This window comes from Populus trichocarpa, chromosome 5, assembly GCF_000002775.5.
Source record: "Populus trichocarpa isolate Nisqually-1 chromosome 5, P.trichocarpa_v4.1, whole genome shotgun sequence".
NCBI lineage: Eukaryota > Viridiplantae > Streptophyta > Magnoliopsida > Malpighiales > Salicaceae > Populus > Populus trichocarpa.
The window spans coordinates 22,092,095-22,114,949 of NC_037289.2; the positions used below are offsets into that span (position 1 = coordinate 22,092,095).

Sequence of the window (22,855 nt, forward strand, 5' to 3'; positions counted from 1 at the left end):
ATCTCGGATATTAGTGCTTGAACGGGTGTTTTTGCTTGGACTTAACCCCCATTCTCCTGAATATGCTGGAAACAATATTTGATAGACGAAATCATACAGATCATAGAGTGCTGAAGGTCACTTTCACAATTTTATTCTACATATTGTCTCAAGGTTATACATAATCAGGGCTAGTGTTAGATAGAACCCTACCTCCTGTGGATATGAAGAGGGTATGGATCCTTGTTGGAATTGCTTTCGTCTGAACTTCATTAGTGAAAAAGGACTCAAGTATCTTGGTAATCAACCCTTTTTTTTGAAGTGATCGAGATAGATTTCGAAAATTTTATGCCTCATGTGTGATGATACTAGGTTTCACTACTTTTTAAGAATACAAAAGGCCTGGATTACTAAGTAAAAGCAACACGAATATATTTTTTTCTGTAACTAGCACTGAATATTGGAGACTCGCTCGTTTATATATAATTCAGATAAAAAAGTGTGATCTTTCTGTCTCTATAGTTTAATTGATACATATCCAGATCTTGGAAACCAAAACCAAGGAGGGAGAACCGAAGCCAAAAAAAGAAGATCTGATCAACTTGTTTCTGTTCCTAAGAGACCTAATCTCTCGGAGAATATATCCAAAGCCAAATTACTCTTCCCCTAAATCACCATATCTCCTTTTGTTGACAGGTTTCAAGTTTTGTTTTTTGTTTTATCAACAGCCCAATCCTCTAGCTTCTGATCCTTTCATAATTCTCAGCCTCTTGCAGGAGGAGATAAACATGCTGCAGCAAGAGTAAGACATTTGTAAGGAAACAAATACGAAGCACTTCAAATTCTCGTAAAAGGAAAACTATGGAAGAGGGAGCTTACTCCCATGGAACGTCGCCAACTAGCATCCAGTCTCCATCTTTATCTTCGTAAGTAGGAGCAAATTCAGATCCGTTGTACCCTTCATTCTCTGAGTATTCACCTGAAAAATTGCATGGACTCCCATTAGAACCAATACAATAATAATAATTTATAAAAATTAGAAAAAAATAAAAAGTGATGCATTATCAGTACTGTTTTCATATTTGTGAGGGAGGGAATTGCATATAATCTTACCAATGGTAAGCTTGAACATATTCTCCAAGGCTTTGAGGAGCTCTGGGTAGCTCTTGTACACCTTAAGATCAATCTTCCTGAGATAAGGAGCTCCATCCACGCTCACTTTTACGTACATGCCAGCACCATCAACTTGATCATTTTTCTTTGGTTGCAAGCAATTTTTCCTATAAGATCGGATTGGTGGCCATCCCACTACTTGTGCCCTGCCATCATTAGCCAACATAAACCATGTTAATGCATGCCCGATAGATTGACACAAAACATCATAGTTGCTTATCAATATTCTGTTAAAGGTGAAAAAACTTACTTGGCAGGAGGGGCACTGTCTCTTTCACCATTTTCGACATTGGAGGACACACTAGAACTGCCCTTGGACCTGGACTCCTCTGATATTTCTGGCGAGGCTCTCTTATTACTCCTAACACTAGGAGTAGTTGATGGTTTCTCTGGCTCATCACTTCCAGGCAACCCTAACCTCAGTTCTGTTGCCTTTAGATTTAGATCGCTTTCGTATGCCATTGACCTCTCCATTGCTTATCACAAATATTCTTGAACACTAACTTGATGCAAACCAGATAATCTCTATTTCTCTGTGTTTTTCCCTTCTCGACACTTTCTGCTTAGGGGGAATTCTTGAATATTCCAATCAATCAAACTTGAAAGAACTAATTAATTCTTGAAATGAAATGAAACGGTTATCGTTGATGAGAAAGATGGGATGTACGAATAGTTTTATAGGGGTGATTAACAAGGGACAATATCCAGGTGACTCGTTCTCTTCGTGCATGAACTTCATCGATCAGAAATGATAACCCCACAAGCCTGAGCCACACGCTCTACCTTCTAAACCAATCATATACTTCCAAGTGGGGTTTTCCAGGTGGGGCTCACAGAACACGCTTAAGCTATGCGCGTGGAGCTGAATCATTTAAGTGAAAGTCAGCAACAGATATGGCTGCTTGTCAAATGAGAAGCACAATGGAGTTTGGTGTTGCTCGCGAGGGGGACAAAGAAGAGACAAGCACAGCCGATGGTATTGAAGACACTGGACCAGGACTGAACGGCTGAGATTTGGTTATTGGAGAGGCAAATCAAGGAACGTTGGATCTTGAGGGCTTGATGGGAACATCCCCATGTGAACTGAGGGTCCCACGTGAATGTGGGACCTCTAATTTTTTCGAACTTGATTTGGTCTTGTGGACGGTACATGACATGTGGCATGGTCAGCTCTTGCCTTGCTGAGTCATACATTATTTTTTTTCCTTTTTTTTTTATAAAGATTGTCTACCTTTAATCAACTTACTTCACCATGAATAAATCTGTTTACTGTTAGTTGACTATCAATTAATAAAAAAATCAAATGACCTACAAGAGGAATTCGAGTCAAAAAGTGCAATGAACTGTGCATTTGCAGAATTTTCTACTAGTTAAACCTTGATCTAGAATTGTAGCATGCATGCCTCCATTGACAATATTTGACAAATTCACAAGAGGATTTGTCAAACGGTAACATGACTTTGGAATGAATCATCCTCATGTGTGAATCTGTGTATCATTATTCAACGCTTAGGGTTCATGTTCCAACTTGAAATTATATCATTTCTTTCTTCAGAATTTTGGCGTTCAATGTACAAAAATAAATGCCAATCTCTTGTTCTTTGTAAAGGCATAGTTAAAATAGAATTTGGCTTCTACTTTCTACTCCAAGGCAATGTAGGTAAACGGAATTCAACATCAAGATGTGCCTACCACACATATATTACAAGGAAAGATGCCGCCTTTTTAACTTTGAATCCATCTCCGAGCTAGTCAGGCATGGAGTACACATAAATGCCTGCATATTTGGAAGCCCCACGACGAAACTCTACTCAAGGCAAGATCTTTTGTTGGCTAAATCTTGTGGTGCATAATTCACAAGCCTAGCCAGCCAGTAGCCCCAGATGGTTCACAAAATCTTCTCAATTTTTGCAATTAATTGAACGATAGGAATGTATAACAAATTCAACCTGCTGCTTCTCTGTATGATAAAAATGCGATAGTGCTATCTGATTGTTACTTTTGTAATTCTCATCCACAATTTTTTGTTTTGGTCATGATACTTATAGCTTCACAGGTGTAAACACATACAGCCTCTGCTGTCTTGGCAGGTTTGAAATTAAGTATTTTGGTAGCAAGCATATCCCTGCATAATGCTCCGACTGTGTACCGACTTCAATTTCTTCAACCAAATTATTAATGTTCCTTTCGATATAGTGGAGAGCTTCACTGCTTGAACTTGGCATTGACGTCCGGATTATCATATCTTCGCTCTTATCATTAATTAGCCTTTGCCCTCCATCTTTTCATGGGCAATGTTTTCGATATTGCTCCATTCCCTAATCCAAAATGAACTTGTAATAAAGGAGAAAAAACCTCCCAGGAAAAGTTTTTTATCTGATATTTTCTTCTAGAGATGATGATATTTCTACCTAGATAGGTGGCGTTTTCTAGTCCATATTTGCTTCAAATTAAAGTTAATTAATCGGTGCCTTTTGCTTTAATCTTGAGCAATGCTTCCAATCTGGGGGATAGCAGCCTGGGATATGAAGCAGCTAGCTTCATTCTGGCACTCAAGTAAAAAGTAGCTGGCAGTTCTGTGTGGTGGGAAATCGGCCACCCTAATTCTTACTTGCCGGTGCCAATACATAGCCACACGCAGCGAAAAACCACCTCAGAGAGGAGGGTATTCATGCAAGATGATGAGAAGAAGACAAATTAAGGGGTCCCGGTAATGGAACCAACCAATCTTTTAAGAAAACGGCTGGCAATCCATTTGAAGCCCAATTAATCACTCGTTGAATGAGCCATGCCAGTCACCAAAAGGGGTCTACCACCTCTCTCACGTCATAATATCTTACAAATATAAGAAATATTAAAGATTTATATAGTTTTTAATTTTAGAATTTATAAAATTAATTAAAGCATACATAAGCTCTCGAACATTTATATTAATAAAAAAATATTAAATCATAGCATTTATTTAATTATGATAAACACTTTGTTTTGTGTATATATAATAGCATTCCAAGTACGTAACTCTCTTCATTATACATATTGTGAGCCATTTATTTAACTATAGGACAATTACAACAAAGATAGTAAATATAATAAGAAATGATATAATTTTACCCACACTATATATATATATCTACTAATATTTATAACGCATATATAAAAAGATAGCAAGTGTAAGAAGCGATTATAAAACATATCTACAATAGCGTTCAGTATAATTCTCAAGAAAATATTATTAATATATAAAGTCAGTTTTTCTGTAGTGGGCACGTGGGATAAAATTAAACCATTCTAAATTATACAAAATTCATCTTACTAAAAATTAATTTCATTAATTAAATACTTAAAGGGCTAATTAATCATCACTTGAGTTAGTGTTCATTGGCTACAATAAATATATTATATTAAAAATGAAACATAATTCATGTTATATTTGTGACTCAATCATTGCTTGAGTAATTAACATTGTGGAAACAAATAAATTATACAAGATTTTGATACAAAGTACTGACGTGGTAATGATATTTTTCAAGATTGATCAATCATTTGTTATTCTCCATATTCTAAATAATAATTTATTAATGGATACATTAATTTAATATAATTTATTTAACCGAAGATCGGTTTTTCTCTCCAAAATCCAAATAGCAAGGAGATCCCTTGGCTCCCTAGCTTGCCGGTAGCTTTAAGGGCAATAAATGGGCAAGGAATACTAAGGATTTCAGATCTCAAATCGATTAGGCACACGTGTGACGTATTAAATGGTGATTGTGAGATGTGGGCCTGAAGCCGCACGTGGTAGCAAATGCTTTGGGATTTGGACTATTGGGCCTACAAGAAACTAAGGCCCAAACACCAGAAAGGCAAGAGCCACCACCCACCCCTTCTTTCCCGCTTGTTTCCCTTGTCTGGTCCAAATGCCCCGCACGCCCGCACACCATGTCGCTCGACATGTCCATATGACATGCTTAGTCGAGAGGGATGTCACATGTCACATATTAAATTACAGATTCAGAGTAAAATGCGTGGCCTTTGACCTGTAGCTCATCTCGCTAATCACTGTGGACTGCTGTATCCTCCATCAGTGAACAGAAGCTCCTATGGGTGCCTTTCTTTTCTCCTGTTTAAGCCTAGCAAACCTTCTAGCCTCTGTTGTCTTATTTATTTATCCTTCTTGCTTTATGGCGTGCTCTTAGGTTGCTGTACTGCCATTGTCTTTACCCCTCTTTCCCTCTCTTATCTGCTCTTGTACTGCCCAAAACACTCTGACCACTGACTTTTTTTTCTTTTCTGATAATTTAATTTCACAACAAATGCTCTCTTTCATTTCATTGCTGTGGATATCCACTTCATTAATTCTTGAAAAGCTATATAAAGAAAAAGCACTATTATACTGCAAATCTTAAAACACAGAGAGAGAGATGGAGAGAGAGAGAGAGCTCCGAGTTCAAATCATTGTTTGTCTGCAAATCTTTTAAAAAATAAATTATTAATCTTGTTCAATGATCATGACGAGTTAAGAACCTTTTAATTGCAAAGTTATCGAGTCATATGTTCAAAATCTCTCGTTTTTTTCTCGGAAGGAAAGAGTTTATCCACTAGCGTTGTTGAACTACACGTGAGGCTGAGCTCGTTCCACTCTGGACCCCATTAAGGACGGCTAATAATAGTCCAACATTGAAGACGATAGAGGCCCAAACCTAACACTGACAATTACCGTATAGGTGAGTGGTGTTTCGGCCTCTTTCATATAAAATAACCAGGGTCTGGTCCATATTGATATCAAACAGTGAGACATGATTTCCGGCATCACGAGGCCCAGTTAAGTCATGCTTGGTATCTATGTGACTAATAAATCACCATTAATCATTCATTATCCCAGCAAGTTTTTTTCTGTAATCAACGAACCAGTCTCCGTCGACTCAAAGCCGATAATCGTGTATAGAACAAATGGTATTGTTGGCCACAAGCATGGCCACAAAGTTTTCCTCCCACATGACCACAAGTTTCTTCTCCCGCATGACCATTCCCAAAGGAATTTTCATAAGATATGAATTATGATCGAATGTTTATCAGGTAGAATTAAGATGTAATTAATACTTGAAAGGCATGCATTTATATGTCCCTACAGCCCGAGAGAATTTGTTCTCATTGAAGGCGAATTTATAATAGGACGCGTTCATGCGTGTACTTACATAGCAAGTTAGGTATGCTGTGCAGCAATTATCAATAAATATTGTAATAGAAAAAATACAACATTTAACGTGGTTCGGTGATATATCTAACTCCACAGGAACGACGAGTTTTTGGCAGTACATGTGTGTGGCTGCAGATGAACATGAAAACTGCAAATTGGAGCTTGAAGCTTACTACTAGGTGATGCAAGGAGTTCGTTTTCACATAAAAAGCTTATGGTGGGAACGTTTTGAAGATAATTTAGAAAACACGGCAAAAACCTTATCAATAAGTAGATGGGATTTTCCAGTGTTTCCAACAAAGAGAAACAGGAACGCAAGCTACATTTTTAATTTATATATGAAGATTGCGAGAAATTCCTGCATTCTTAATTTATATATACTTTAGATATTCTTGATTCATAAATACGGCCTTTGCTCTTGTAGCCACATGGCCTTAGCACCTGGAACCATGACCTCCCAAGAATTATTGTGTCAATGCATAAGATTTATTTGGAATTGATGCAGCCTTCTAAAATCTGGAATAAATCTCCCAAAGTTTAGATTCGGAATGCATCAAGTACTGAAGCGTGTCAATGCAAAAGGGTGCAATGATTCAACTTGGTATTTAATTGTTTATAAGGTGATTAAGCTTAAAGAAACGCCACCATCACAATAACCTATGCTACTTTTAGCGGTATTAAGGGAAGGGCAGGCTAATATTTCATAGATGCTCACCAATAATGCTTTAATGGGATTAGTTCCAGTAATTTGTACGTGCATATATGTAGCAGGACTCACGCTTAATTTGGATCCGCTCTCGAGGTGACGTTTAGTTTCAAAAGATGAATTTTTCCGCCATAGGAGCTGGTTTAGAGCTCCAAGAGTAGTCCACCATGCATATTAGTATTATAACCAGTTACTATTTTCTTTTGGATTCTCTGCACTTCTGCATATGATCATACCTATAGCCTTGATCGAGACCATTTGACCCATACTTTATTTAGTCTCTTATGTAACCACAGCCCACTGATCATAACCTAACAAGTAACAACATCTCTGATCAATAATCATTGAATCATTATTCAGTCTCCCTAGAGAAAAACGAGAAGAAAAAAAAACTGATGAACATGCGGCAGCTAGCAGGGTTATAATTATTATGATCACAGACCGTTTATTGGTGATTGATGATTGCTGAAAATTGTGCCTTTCTCTATGATTTTCTGTAGGGGAAACAAGTGTCAAGATATTACAGAAGTAATCTTACTACTGTATAGGAACCATACACAGATCTTCATCGATCGAAGATGTTGATCTTAAAGGCGGTTCGAAATAAAATAGGATCCAATGTCTGCTTTTCCTTCGAGGAACGTAGAGAATTGATTAGTTAATTACAGAAAATGTACATAGTTGGTTGATAATACATAGGCATAAAAACATGATAGTATAATATAAATAAACAAATTAAAGAAGTGGTAAGTGGGATGCCCAGCAGCGGCGCACATGGGATAGGGTTTGACACTTGGTCGACACAAGCCCCACGAGCCAAACAAGTTCACATGGCTCCCTCCAATGCATCTAAGCACATGCTTGTCTTTACATATTCAGGTCCCACGTACCTTCTAATTCTCTCAACCAACCCGAGCTCCAACTCTCTCATTTTTTTTATTTAATTTTATTTGTTCTTCCTGCTTTAATTGATTTTTTCTTTTCTTGTTCCTTGATCGAGACCATTTCTGTAGTAGCTAGTAATTAGATTTACCAAATTCACTAATTTCCCATTCTCCTAGCGTAATGTGCTTGGCACGTTCTTGGCAACAAGTGCTATATCTTATTGTTGCTCGTCCATTTTCCGCCCTTTGCAAGTGATCGTCAACATGGCCTGCATGTGTGCATGAAATTTTAGACTACCATCGATCACACGGCCATCACACAAGTAACTATGTGCCTGACTATGAACACGCAGCTGAAGGACTACTGCCTCTCAAATAATTGCAAATCTTTATTCTGTTTTTGCACCTACATCCAATTTCTTTTGTCATATATGTATGTATGTATGTATTAATATGAAAACTAGAGCCATTGTGACAATAACATAGAAAAAAAGAGTTCCGTACAAAGTAAATGAAAAAATAAAAATAAATATCATCTAGTGAGACCACATTAGAATGCCCTTTGAATCTCTACACAAATTCATGCATGTACAATTGAAATTGAGATTATAAGTTTTCAACCATAACGCTAAGCGGTGTAAAATAAATTGGAAATTAACTAACAGTACTTAGAAGTTTATCTTGAAGTATTATATATATTATTCCTATGCAATCAGATTCCCCTGAACAAATACCATAGGCTAGCATAAAATTAAGTTGCATGTCATTGAAATCTCCCTTTGAACAAAAACTTCCACTGAAACAAAACTTGATCAATGGTATATGGCATACACTATATTGAAGAGTAAGGAAACAAATCTGAAAACATTACCTTGTCATGAATCAAACCTCCAGACCTGACCATGTATTTTCCAGACTTTTCATGCAGTCACCTAGTGTCGGATATCATCAGCAATAACAGTTAAGACCACCCCCTCAAGATCAGCTATGAGTTGGCCTAGGATGGCAAGCTGATCAGAATCTCGCAGTAGTTTTCTTATCCAACTAAGATTAGGCGTACCACGAGCATTACCAAGAACATCGGCAACTGTTATGCCTTGATCATGACTAATCTAACCAAGAACTAAATGGCAGTGATCAGACAAGCCTCTAGGATATATATGTGGTTAAAGTCAAGGAAGGGTACTGTAAAATACTAGAAGAAGAAGGTGCAAAATCTCGATCTATTCTGCTCATTGATCTGCCTCGAAACCAAGTATAATGATGCTTAGCAAGAGGATATTCAATCAGGTCATAATTTGAAAAAAAATGACTTAAATATTGCCTTTGAGCCAGAAACATTCAAGTTCCCACTACTCCTTTCACTTGGGTGTAAATTCTCATTAAAATCGCCTACTAGGAAAATGGGCACTTCAAAGGATGATTTTAAGAGAGTGAGCTCATTCCATAAGGTTTGACGTTCTGAAACCGAAGTAGATGCATGGACTCCCACGATAACACAAGAGAACTTGGTTGAGGCATGCACACCAAACATATCAATCCACTGTCCCCTATATTCTATGGAATCAACTTTGAAATTGTTGTCATTCCATAAAGCTAAAACACCACTGGATTTCCCAACAACATCAAGAATTGATCAAATGATCTCCATAAATATTTATGTTGAGCAAACCTGGAATTTCCATGTTTAATATCTGATTCCAATTGATTCTGAAGAGATTTCCTCTTGATTTTCCATTGTTTCTTGAATGTTGCCAGTTTGAGATTGGAGATTTACTGTCTTTTTTTCACTCCTTCTAAGTACCATGTGATGACTTTTACGGTCCATTAGTGCCTCTGTTGTGTCGAAATTCTGTGCTAAACAATTTTTTCCCTACACTGATAATGTTGCAGATATAGACACCAAGAATCAAAGAGGAACTTTCAGATTTTAGAGCTTTTCAATTCTGTTTATTGTGTGTTTCTATAATATGAAATCCAACAATCAATTAACTGTGGATGCTGACAATTTGATAATTTCCTCTCAATTTGAGCATGAGTGCCAATAAAATTGTTTAGAAATCATTATATACTCTTCTAAACTAAGTTAACTTTGCATTATAGCATCGGTAATTAACATGAATTGCCTTTGAATCAATTTTTAATGTATCCTCTTTTTTTGGCCTTCCTTTTCTTCAAGCTATCGTATAACTTTTTTTTTTTTGATTCGGGAAAACCTTACCCTCTGAAAGCGTATTTTGTGGGTCCGGGTGAGTGAGTAAAACCTCGGCTGTCCCAGGCTCTTACAAGAGATGCACGCCCTGACTCGAACTCGAGACCTGTTGTGCATATCTCAAACCTTTTGTCATCATGCTACGCCCTGACTTGAACTATCGTATAACGTTTATGGTTGTTTTGAAACTCGAAAACCACAACAACTTGCTTAATTTGTGCACATCTCTAGAAATGCAATGAAAATGTTATTTTCCTACAAATAGAAGATTAATTTTAAGCACCACGAAATGGTTCCGGGTGGCTCATTCATTTTACATTTGCAGAGATCTATCGCTTCTCCTGTAGACAATCGCAGAACGGCAGTAGAAAGAGGTATAAAAATAGGCGGTCCAATGCCTAGTGGAAAAGGCAAATAGCTGCAAACCAGCGCCACAGACAATTATCGGAAGCTAAAACATCACCATGTCGTCACCTGGCCCAACAAACGTTTAAAAAACCAGTTTCAGACAAACGCTCCACATGTCGAACTCCCATTAACCATAACTCAAACAAATGCCCCAATCCGTGCATTAATACCTATGAAACCTAAACACCAAAACTCTTCCCCAAAGGTCCCATATATATTATTACAACCTTCTTGCATAAAAAGTTTACCCTTCACTTAATTTCTCATACCTTCCAAGAACCACAAACCCAAGCTCTCACACAACTACATGCCAATTATAAGCATAGAGAAAGAATAAAGAAAGTAGGTTTTAGAGAGAGAGAGAGAGAGAAAGGGAGTGATCAGTTTCTCAGAGGAAATTATTGAGGCAAAACGTAATCTCATCATGGAAGTAGAGAAGGGAACAAAGATGCGGTTTGAGGAGACAGAGCTAAGGCTAGGGTTACCAGGGAATGGTGGAGGGGGTACTGAAGGAGGGGAGTTCGCAAGGAAGAGAGGATTCTCTGAGACTGTGGACTTGAAGCTCAATCTTTCTTCCAAGGAGGGGGGTATTGATCCAAATCATGAGAAGACTCAAAGGGAGAAGAACCTTCTGGCCACTGATCCAGCAAAACCTCCAGCTAAGTAAGTTGCATGTTTTTTTTTGGTTATTTTCTTTTGTGATCTAATCTATTTTTTTCTTCTAACCTTTCTGCGTTAATGTTAGTGCATAATTATAGCTAGTCCATGATTAGGTTTGATAAGCATATTTCACATATATGAGAGAGAGAGGAGTAACAAGTGTATGTTTTTTTTGTGTTTTTTTTAAATAATTTTCACTTTAAAATAAATTAAAATAATTTATTTTTGAATAATTTATTTATTTTTTATATTAATACATCAAAATTATTAAAAAACAATAAAAAATTTAATTTAATATATTTTTAAGATAAATATAATTTTAAAACACACTCAAATACTGTTTTGCAAATTCAATGTTAAATAAACAGTAAACCACGAAGTATCTTGTAAATATATATTTTTAATTAAAAAAATATTAAAATAATTTTTTATTTTTAATATTAATAGATTAAAATAATTAAAAAAACACTAAAATAATTTAAAAACATTAAAAAATTAATTTAAAATATTTCCGGGGCAAACACAATTTTGAAAACGCACCTAAACATGGTTGCAAATTCAATGCTAAGTGGACACTAACCCACGGATCGAGTACAATGTAAATATATATATTTTTAAAAAAGTATTGTGTAAACAGTGAAAAAAGAGAAAAACTATATAAATAAATGAGTGAATAAATAAATAAAAGGTGCTCGGTGATTCGGAAAGACCCATAATTAAGACATATAATTCTAGATTTGTTGCAAGTGGAAAAGCTTAATTGTTACTAACATTATTTCCTGTGTATTACGAGGTGCAGCTCAAGGAGAAGTGCTCGCAAAAATATTATATTATCATGAGTTCTTAAATTGCTTTTGCTAGATTGCTAAGGCAGTTCAAGTATATTTATCTGAAATATTTTTAATTACGAGAACATTTTTTTGGAATTACTGAACATATATACAGGAGAAAGAAAGAAAGAAAAAAGCAGCTGAACATATTTTTAATTATTACTAATCATTTTTGGAAGAGAACATAATTAGTTTTATTTTTAATATAATTAAAGGTTAATTTTATTTTGCCCCCGTGAAGTATATGAGTTTATTATATTTTTTAAAAGTTTATTCATTATCAATTATCTTCTTTGTTGGTTATTTTTTCATTTTACTTTATGTAAAAAAAAAGATCTTATTGATAAATAGATAAAATATTCAGAGGGTTATTGATAGATAACAAACTTTGAGTAATTATTATATACTTTAAAAGGGCAAAATGAGATTAATCCTTAATTATAAATAGTTAAATAATTTGTTATTTTTCACATTTTTAAAATTAATCATGTTTATTCATCTTGGATTTGATATGATAGTTTAATTTTAATCCAAAAGTAAGAGAAAACAAGCCACGTAGCTTGATCTCAATCGGAAAACAAAGATAATAATAACTGTGCCGGAAATAAGAAAATCATTGTCAGTATCTATAGAACTCCATGAATTCACTTGCATGAGGAAAATACAATTAACACCCAGCTCCTAGCATGAATCACACTCCAATTTTTTCCCTAACTCGTGATTAGCACATAGATACCTTGTTCCAATATTTAATTTTTGGTTTAATGACCAGCTTGCTGCATCGTTCTTCATTTTCCATAGCCTCGATAATCCTCTAAACCCTTCTACTTATATCCTGTTGGTGATTTGAAACGAAGGTATATGCTTAACTCATCATGACATGTACATCCAAACAAAATTTTAGGGCACAGGTTGTGGGTTGGCCTCCAGTCAGATCTTTCCGAAAGAACATGTTAGCTGTCCAAAAAAGCAGCACCGATCAGGAGAGTACTGACAAGGTTCCTGGGGGCAATGCAACCTTTGTGAAGGTTAGCATGGATGGCGCACCTTACCTCCGTAAAGTGGACCTGAAGATGTACAAGACCTACCACGAGCTCTCTGATGCCTTGGGCAAAATGTTCAGTTCCTTCACCATAGGTAACATCAAAATCTAACGTCTAGCAAATAGAAGCTGTGTCAATTTTTATATATGTAATAATCTGTTGCATAAATCGTTTTGCATTGAAGGCAACTGTGGATCCCATGGAATGAAAGATTTCCTGAATGAAAGCAAGCTCATAGATCTTCTTAATGGCACCGACTATGTTCCAACTTATGAAGATAAGGACGGTGACTGGATGCTCGTCGGAGATGTCCCATGGGAGTAAGTTCTTCATTGATCCCTCGACAAAACCTTAACGTTAAAAACTAAGAATTGTTTCTTAGAGAGTGTTCTATAAATCAATTGCAGCAGTACTAAACCTCAGAAAAAACCATCCTGTTCTCATTAACTATATTTATTAGAGCTAACATTTTGTTTACTTTATCTTAAATCCAGCATGTTTGTTGAATCATGCAAGCGGCTGCGAATAATGAAAGGAACGGAGGCGACTGGACTTGGTAATGAGTATACAGCATAAAAATAACACCAAACTGATTCCTTCTCGTTTACCTCCTAATACAAGTTTTGTTTTGCCTTTTCTCATTTCAGCACCAAGAGCCATGGAGAAATGCAAGAACAGAAGCTTCAAGTAGTGAGCACCACGTACAGCCTGCTCCTTCGATCCCGAGGGTCGCATGCAGGGACCAAAAATTAAGATGGTAAAAGCGCGCTGGATGGATTGAGCAGGCTCTTCGTTGAGGGTGTTTCTGCATTAATATTAATTGTACGTGGTTTGTTAAATAATGTTAATTTTGCGAGATGCTACTTGATCCTTAATATTTATCATGGACAAGAACGATAATATATAGCTCTTAAATATGTTCCAAAAGACTCGGTCATATGTCTTGCTTGTTCAGTTGAATGGCTTGCTTAATTATTCATTATTATAGCCATGTTTTTTTTTTTGAAGTCATCGTGTGTTCAAATTCATTAATTTATTACAAAATTCACAAGTCATACAAACGTATAAATGTTATTTTTAGTGTTAGACGTAATTCTCAAGGGGCAGGAATAGGTGTGAGTGAAGGAAATGTTCCCATATGGAAGTTATTGTAGGAAGGGAACAAGAACATGTGCATGTTTATGGAGCATTTAACTATCCATGTCCATTTGTACAAGTTTCTTGATTTATTATTTTGGGCTTCCATATAGTATGAAAGCAATTTCCTCGATCTTCCAAGCTAACTAACTAGCTAAGTATTACCGATCTTCAACTTACATGAGAGCTTGAAATATTTCATTTTATTCTAAAGTCCAACTCTTTTTCGGTAAATGAATCTCTTTATAAACAGGCTGAGAAAATGGACAGTAACTAGAGCACGTATATTTTTTAGTAGAAATTGAGAGGTTAAGGTTCAACACTCTTTCCGAGAGGCTAACGCTGCACTGGTTGGCGAACTTTGATTTATCTCGCAACCCCCTTAACAGCGAAGAATATTGGATTGTTAATAGCCCTCTTTTGGATTTATATACTATTTTATATTATAATCTAAGTCTGTTATACCTCATTTAATTTCATTTAGCTCGAGCATTTAAACCTCGATTTGCAAAAAAAAAAAAAAAAATTCTAAGCTAGCTATAGCCAGTAACATAGTTGAGTACCCTACGTGCTTTGATGAGAATCAAAGAGGTTTGGTGGAAGTATGATGATTATGGTCCCAGCCCTATATATGTCGATTTCATCGATCATTGATTCGAATTTTGTGATCGACATCATACACGGCCGATGCTTTCTGGCACTTGTAATATGATATTAGGAGTGCTCTTATTTTAGGAACAATGATGATTCGGAAATCAATTCCTTGATCTCTCTCTTCCTCTCATATGTGGGATCTGACAATTTTGCTGAAATCCACGCAGCTCCGTCGACAATGGCAATTTTAATTTCTTAACAACTCTTAAAAGATTATTCTCGAACCAGTGCAGTAGCTTTGCACAAAGCAGAGAACATATCGCGAATTATCCGAATCCTTAAAGCTAGCTGCTCGTTCAATGGAGAGACGAAGGAGAACAGTATGTTTTGCTGTAGGAATAAGCGTCTAACGTATCCCGAAATATCGACCTAACATTAATTTTTTTTAATAATATCAATGATCTGATCCTTTTTGTAGAACCCAATAAGAAGATTGATCCATCCGTACATCAATGAGAGATATTAGTTAGGAGCCTAATTTGGGATTTGGATGCATTTCAGAACAATATTGCTTCATCAATCATCAACATCACCCATGTTAGTTTCATATTGCTCAAGAGATTTAGGGTAGGGACGTTTTCGTGAATCTCTCCATGCACGAATATCTGTTCAGGTGGCAGTGAATTTGCAACCGAAGTTATATATGTAGATCACAAATGAGCGTTTTTTTATTAGTGCAAAGCTAATTTAAAATTGTATAGAGAACACATGGATGGAAAAACAGCAGCAGCTTGTTCGGTATCGTTCTTGCTTTGAAAAAAACTCTTAACTTTTCAAAAAAATAGAAAATAATGGGAAAATGATAAGATTTAATATGACTGGTCAAGTTCTTAATACAAATTTTAAGGGGGAAAATAGAAATCTGATTCATAGTAGTTTATTTTTTAAGGTTTAGGTGTTAGATTATTATTCAAATTCTTGAGAGAGGTCATAGAAGAGTTTTTTAAAAATAAAAAAATAATAGAGCACAAAATATCAAGAACTGAGTCTAGATTACATGGGCTTACGAGGACCTAGTCCATTCTAGTACCCATGGGCATGGAGGTTGTATTAACTACGGTGTTGGTAATGAATTTTAACTTGTTTTTTTTATTAAAATTTAAATTTTATTTTATTTTATTTTATTTTATTTTAGTATTTTTGGATAGTTTTGATGTATTATATTAAAAATTATTTTTAAAAAATATATATTATTTTGATGTTATTTTTAATTAAAAAAAACATTCTAAAAAGCAAGTTACAACACCATCAAACACCCTATTAATATAAAAAACAACAGCTTCTAATTCTAGACCACTAGTCAAATGATCGGAGGTTGGCAGTGGCAATCTCAACTGGATCCCTAGACCTCCGCTAGATTTGAAATCCCAGTTTTACGGTGAAAATCCACCCACGGTGTTGACAGGTGAGAGAGATGTCGAGTAGCATGTTAAAGGTGGACGACTAGTCTAAAAGAGCAGAGATCATGAGAGGTGGGAAGAACAACACGCTTAAGCATAAAGAGGCTGCTAACACGTTCGCATTCAGGTTTCTACACGTACGCCTCGTTTTGCAAAGCGTTAGCATACTTGATAACACATTCAAGTTTTTTCTTTTTACCATTTTTATTTTAGATGTCTTTGCCCCCTTGAGAAAAGGTCAGCAAGGCATCGGCTAGAACAATACTCCACGACAGCTCATTCATTAAAATGAGGCAGCAAACTATCAGAATATCAAGGATTAATGAGTTGTAAAGAAACAAGGTAATGTTCTGATTTTTTTTGAAAATTAGAGTTACGAAAAAACTGGAACTTATTCAAATGCAATACTTTTCTATTTAAAAAATTCAAAAATAATAATTTCTTTTTTTAAATGAAGAAAATACATGAATGATACAATTTGTTTTATATATACGCATTTTTTAATAAGATAAGAAATTACATTTTTTTGTACTATAACAAAATTAATTTTCATTATAAATCAAGAAAAAAGATTTTTTTAATTGATGACATAGTTTTTTCATGATAATTTTTAATTTGAATTAAACAAATATTAAGATGATTCCATTGCAAACCCTTCTCGGGTGCAAGATTGATTTAATTCCAAATTTCTGAAGGTCATCATTAGAGCACCGAGGGACATTTTACAAGGCATCTCAAACAATCATGTCGACAGAAGCATCACCTACTAGGACAGAATTTATTAATCATCTGTTCAACTAGCAAATAAGGAAAGCATCTAGGACAACAGAGAGTAGAGCTTAGACAAGAACAATGGAAACATGATTTTTTATTAAATAAGGGAGAGGCTGAAAGAACTCTGAAGTCGTCATCAGTCTTTCCCGGTATTGAGTTTAATTTGAAACAATTGACTGGTATCAAGGTAATGGCAATATACAAGGCAGATGGCCCTAACCATGATTCTGGACGACTGCAAACATTTTGCATGCACAGGACACATGGCCAAATGAAATGGATAGCAATCGAGAGATTACAGCATGCGTAAGGATTACACAATGTGTACAGTATGAAACATGTATGATGGGCACGTTGATCAGTCCACAAGCACCTTGCATGGACGACTCCCAATTCTTCTCCGCTTCTTATCCTCATCACATGGCTGTAACGTAGAAGCAACATTAGCGTAAGAGCTTGCTAAACATTTTTTTCTCAAGAACCAAAAGAAATTTACAGTTCATACAACCACTTTTCCTATAATAGAATCTAAGAAAAGCATAATGTTGATGCATAGTTGCATCATAATATGTAATGTTGATATACTACATAAAATGGTTTACAAGTTTGCTTGGACAGTTGAATGATATAGTTTTGATGAAACAAGGTCGCCAACCTACCTGCTGACTCAGGAATAGGGGGACCCTAACCCTCTTTGAGCCATCAGCCAAACGTTTATGGGGGGATTGGTTTTCCATTGCATCAAGATTGTTGCTGACCTGCAGGCAGGCATGTTCAACAATTATGAGAGAGTACGAACACAATAGCTGAAACTTAAATGATTCAACTAAAGCCCTGAAAGTTGTACGAAAATCAAACTATGATGTGACTCTATACTAAAGGTTTAACAAAAACATTGCTTTTCAAAAAATACCAAACATTCTCAATAGGAAATTGCCAACCGACTCCAATTGTATTCTGTGCAAGACACTGACACATCAGAAGCTTATCAAAAACATAGGAGGCTGTCAATGTTGATGGGTTCTACATATGACCAATGCAGTAAACTCAGCTCTGATAATAAAAGTAACATCAATAATCAGACAAATGGCATCATAGGTATGCATAACTCATGAGCTCTTTCCATGCCCGTGATGATACTGCAGGAATTATATCCAATTCCCAAAAGCTTTTTGTTATTATTAAAAGGATATTGAAAGTATTTTAGATGAAGTGGTGAAGGGACTGCCAGTAATATAGAATAGGACTTATTTGATAACCAACTGATTATTAACTATAATCAATTTATAGTTGGTTGCATGAGCTTTCTTGCTTGGTTTGCCAGATTGATTGCTATCAAACATCATAAACAGTTTGTACATAATCAATTATTTGGAGATTAAAAAACAACCAAGCCTTGTACAGTACAATAAGGAAAAAAAAGAAAGAAATCTGAACTCGAATAGAGTTAAGTATTCACCTGACTCTGAATAGCCCCAGTCAGCAATCTGTGACATCCTGATGCATGCACACTTTCTAAACTGGGGCACTGCAGGAGCACTCTCTCTGGGGATGCAAGTATTAAAAAAAAGTTAACTACACGTAGCTAACAGGAAAAATGCAGAATCAACACAGCTTAAAAAAATTATCAGCTGAAGGGCACAAAATTCTAGACCTGGATGCAAGTTTTTACAGGAGTTCAGATTCAAATCGTTGAGTTCTGGGCAGTTTAAGTATAGAGCCTGCATTTAAACTCACATTTTGAGAACTGCAGGAGATAGAAAATCAATGCAACCATGGACTATATTTCAGATACCAAAATCTTACATCTAAGCCAGAACAGCCCCATAGGCTGAGCTTTTTCAACCGGCTATGTTTAATGATAAGCTTCTGATATATAAGGTGTAATTTATTTTTAAATGTCATCTGCAACTCAAAATCACCACTTTCATCGCAGGTTGGATTTTGAGAGCTCGGATCACATATTGTCATTCCACAGTCCATGAGTTCAAGAAGAGGCAATTGAGCTGTCGCAAATTGAATTCCACCTGAGAGGAGTAAAAAAAACAAGATAATTAATAAAAGTCTTTTGCAGGACCAAAGCATGTTGCAAATATAGATTCTAGGTTTCTTTTAGATGGAGAGATTTTAATGTAGATTACTTGAAGTGATGTTGGGACAGAGTGCAAGAAGAAGTCTCGAAAGTGTTCCAGGGAATACATTGCATATCATTCCAATGCCACTGTCACTGATACTAGACCTGAAAACAACTTGTAGTGTTAAAAATGCTATCTTGAAAATAAAATGATTTAAGGAATTCACCATTTTATATAGGCATTTGTTCCAAAACATACCCACTCAGATCAAGCAATTCTAATTTTGAATAGCTTTGAGAAATGGCAGCAACAGATGCATCGGTAATTTCAGTTCCAAAAACAAGTGAAAGCATTCGCAACCCCCTAAAATCATGGAGCAACCAAACATTTATCACAAAAATGTTGTATTAGATATATGCAGGCATCCAATAAGATGAGCTTCACATGTAAAGAGTAAAGAAGTAGAAAACTCTATGAAGTTCATAGTGTTAACAACTATCATGAGCATTACATGGTGTTAAGATACTCTGTTGTGGAGAATATAAGCTGGTAATAGGATTGTTGGACAAACCTCAAGTTTGCAGCTGTGAGAGCAAGCACTGTGGCATGAGAAAGCCGAAATGATGCAACATGTATGTTTTGCAGCCGAGGACAACTCCTTCCCAAACCATCAACCATAGCAATAAGATCAGTACTCTCATTTTCTTGGCGAGAAAAATCTAGGGAAATCTCTTTCAAATTGGGACAGTTAAAGACCTACAAAGTAGAGCCACGGATATGTAAAAATTGATGCATCTTAAATGCCAACATATTTTCTTCCAAACAGCATATGAGCATGAAACAACAGAAGACCACCCTTAAATGCCCTTATGTGGTCTAAACAACAAAGAGCTTCAAACTAGAAGACTGGTCACATCAAGTGAGATGAAACAAATAAAAAAAAAATTACCATCTTAGATAGGCAATACAGATCTGAAAGCCAGAGTGTAGAAAGACTAGAGGAACAGAGGACGAATCCCCCCAGATTAGAACACCCTTCCATCTTAAGGCTTCGTAGGCAACGTTTATTAGCAACAAAACAACCCAGTTCATCACTGCATAGAAAAATCAGAAATTTGATCCAATTAGCAGTCATTTCTCAACAGTCTTTCATCACATAACATTTAATTGGGCGAGGAACAAGAAATTATACGATGCAGACCCGAGCCAGCAAATATGCTATTTGAAAAACTGGGAAACAGAACAAAGATACTGATTATATTCCTAAACAATCAGAGAAGTCTACTGGGAACATATTGCAAAGCATAAAGCTTTGCAATCTGATTGTGCAAGGAAGACCTAAAAATCAAAAACAAAACCTTATAAGCCTATGATTGTCTACGCATCACTTTAATTTCTGCAGACAGTAGCTAAATGCTTAATCACAGTCTATGACTAAGAAGACATACAAAGTAGTATGTACAAAATTGGACCTACTATCCCATTCCAAGTAAAACTGTGATCAATATCACAAATCAGCCCCGAATCCATTACTCAATGCTTCATTTTTACATCATTGCCCGCCGCCAGCAGGCAGTATATCAACATGGCTAGCATGAAATCATTTTCTGCCAGTTATCGGTTGGCTCACTATGAATACCCATCACTAAATAAATAAATCAAAAGGCGAATCAAAAGAAAAGTAAAAGACTCAGCCAAATAGAAAGAAAATGAAACCATGCACATCAGATCAACCAATAATGAGTAAAAGTAGGAAAGAACCCGTACCCTGTAATCCTATTGACTAGAGTTTCGGATGTAGAAAACTCCATCACTTCCAAATTAGGGCAAGAAAACGCAATGCAAGCCAACATCGTCGCGTCCAGATCACTGCGACAATCAACGATATAGAATCGATTTAACTACTCACAGCATCTACAATTTCTTAAAATTTGGCCAGCTAAAATCGAAAATCACACTCGTTTAAACTTTTGTTCTTAAAAAACTCAAACAAGCAGTGCTTTGATTATATTAATTCATTGTTAATCATAGATTAAACGGTTAATTATCATTTTAGCATTTCTCTTCATAAATCAAATTACAATTTAATTATATTTTTTTAATAATCCTTTAAAAACTTCATCGCATTTTGTTTAGATCATGTAAATTTAACCCGTTTTCGTTATTAAATCCCAAATGTCGATAATCCCCAACCGATCCACTTCATGAAATGTAGATCTGAAGAAAGAGAACCCTCTCGAAAACAAACCCTAACCTTTCCGATCTAAGACTGAGTCTACTGAGTCCAGTACACCTCCGCAACAAAGATCCAACAAACACAAGCTGAGTCCTAGGTGGAACCGTGAGTCTAAGCTCCTCCGCCGCCCTCCATAACCTCCTCGCTGTCTCTCTCCAGCCCTTACACACCCTAGCTGCCGCCAACAACCCCTCCGGCGGCAACCTCCTCAAAATCTCCCACATGCAGCTCACCGGCAACTTCCCAGAACCTGAATCAAACAGATCCAACTCCGATTCATCGATTTCAATATCCGATGATTCACACCGTAAGTCAGTGTCATCAAATGACAACGCTCTGCGGAGATTCGAGTGCTGCTGACGTGACGGCGGCGGTGGACGAGAAGTTGAGGTGGAGACTGAAACGGAGGAGTCAGTGGGAGTTTGCGTTGGTGTGGTGGTGGTGCTGGGAGGGAGATGGCAGACGTGGCCTTTTTTAGGGACTCCGCAACGGCCGCAGTTGTAACTGCCGCGGTGTTTTTTGGCACGGTGGGGGGTATCCATGGAGGTAAAAGAGGCGATGGAGCCGCTGGGAGTGGCTGGGGGAATGTGTGGTTGGTTTTCGAAGTGCATTGTGCGAGTGAGAACGGGGAGAGGGAGGTAGTGAGAGGCGGAGAAATAAAGGTAAGAGAGGCGCGGGGTTGGGTAGCGAGAGAGAGGGTTGGTCAGAGAAGGGGCGGGAGATTTGTCATGGTTTCGCGCCTTGATATTTTTGTTTAAAGTATAAAATAATGGGTGGAGGAAGGTTTGGTGAGCGTAATGACGGTATTAGCCTTCGTGGGCGGGTGTAAAACGCGTCCGTTTTGTTTGTTTCCGATTATGGTAGGTTATTTGTGGGAGATATTTTTTGTCTCCGTTTATGATTATGCTCTTTTTCGGCGGGTTTGGACTTTGGACATGCATGCCTTTTTTGATGCTTCTCCTCTGGTGGTTGTTTTATTGCATTGCCCTTGCATCATATCACCGGGATAGCAACGAGTAGGGTTGTATGGATTTTCTATGCACACATCGCCCTCATTAAAAATAATAATAATAATAATAATTAACAGGGCTCATTTTTTTACTATAGATCAAGACAGAATGCATTATGGATGTGAAGAATGTAGTGATTATTTTTTCTCTCCGAAAAAAAAATCTTGGTTACATATTTTCATTAAGTTTAATTCGTCAGTTCTATATTGACAGTAAACAACTCGTTATTTTCAAATTTTAACAACTCAAAACTACTTTTAAAAACAAAACGATTTTACTTTTCAAGCATATTAAAATGATTAAATTACTTTTATAAGTAAAAAATTTTAACTAACATCCATATGTTTTTTTAAATTTTTATATTGATTTTTTTGTTACAGTCAATTTAATTGAATGACAATTTAATAATTTTATAAATATAAAAAATTATTTTATAAAAAAAAAACCTAATTAGCAAGTGCATCGCAGACTCTAGATTAT

At 36.2% G+C, this 22,855-nt stretch overlaps 3 protein-coding genes across 3 annotated transcripts; 1 reads left to right on the forward strand and 2 right to left on the reverse strand.

Annotated features, from left to right (window-relative positions):
• Positions 1-427: 427 nt before the first annotated feature.
• LOC7476883 (auxin-induced protein 22D) lies at positions 428-1,872 on the reverse strand. Its single transcript, XM_002307589.3, has 4 exons — positions 1,403-1,872; positions 1,093-1,298; positions 859-958; positions 428-770 (listed from the first exon to the last, which is right to left on the reverse strand). The coding sequence occupies exons 1-4, from the start codon at positions 1,624-1,626 to the stop codon at positions 701-703; spliced, it is 600 nt and encodes a 199-aa protein (XP_002307625.2). The 5' UTR covers positions 1,627-1,872; the 3' UTR covers positions 428-700.
• An 8,852-nt stretch (positions 1,873-10,724) lies between these two features.
• Positions 10,725-14,092, forward strand: LOC7454323 (auxin-induced protein AUX28). The gene is made up of 5 exons (XM_006383624.3): positions 10,725-11,219; positions 12,951-13,183; positions 13,274-13,409; positions 13,584-13,645; positions 13,737-14,092. Exons 1-5 carry the CDS (start codon positions 10,981-10,983, stop codon positions 13,778-13,780), a joined length of 714 nt encoding a protein of 237 aa, XP_006383686.1. The 5' UTR covers positions 10,725-10,980; the 3' UTR covers positions 13,781-14,092.
• A 3,027-nt stretch (positions 14,093-17,119) lies between these two features.
• LOC7476884 (F-box/LRR-repeat protein 17) lies at positions 17,120-22,257 on the reverse strand. Its single transcript, XM_002307590.4, has 11 exons — positions 21,384-22,257; positions 20,897-20,998; positions 20,079-20,223; positions 19,701-19,885; positions 19,388-19,492; positions 19,196-19,293; positions 18,861-19,081; positions 18,709-18,775; positions 18,514-18,599; positions 17,714-17,812; positions 17,120-17,478 (listed from the first exon to the last, which is right to left on the reverse strand). Exons 1-11 carry the CDS (start codon positions 21,974-21,976, stop codon positions 17,413-17,415), a joined length of 1,767 nt encoding a protein of 588 aa, XP_002307626.2. The 5' UTR covers positions 21,977-22,257; the 3' UTR covers positions 17,120-17,412.
• Between the last annotated feature and the right edge of the window lie 598 nt (positions 22,258-22,855).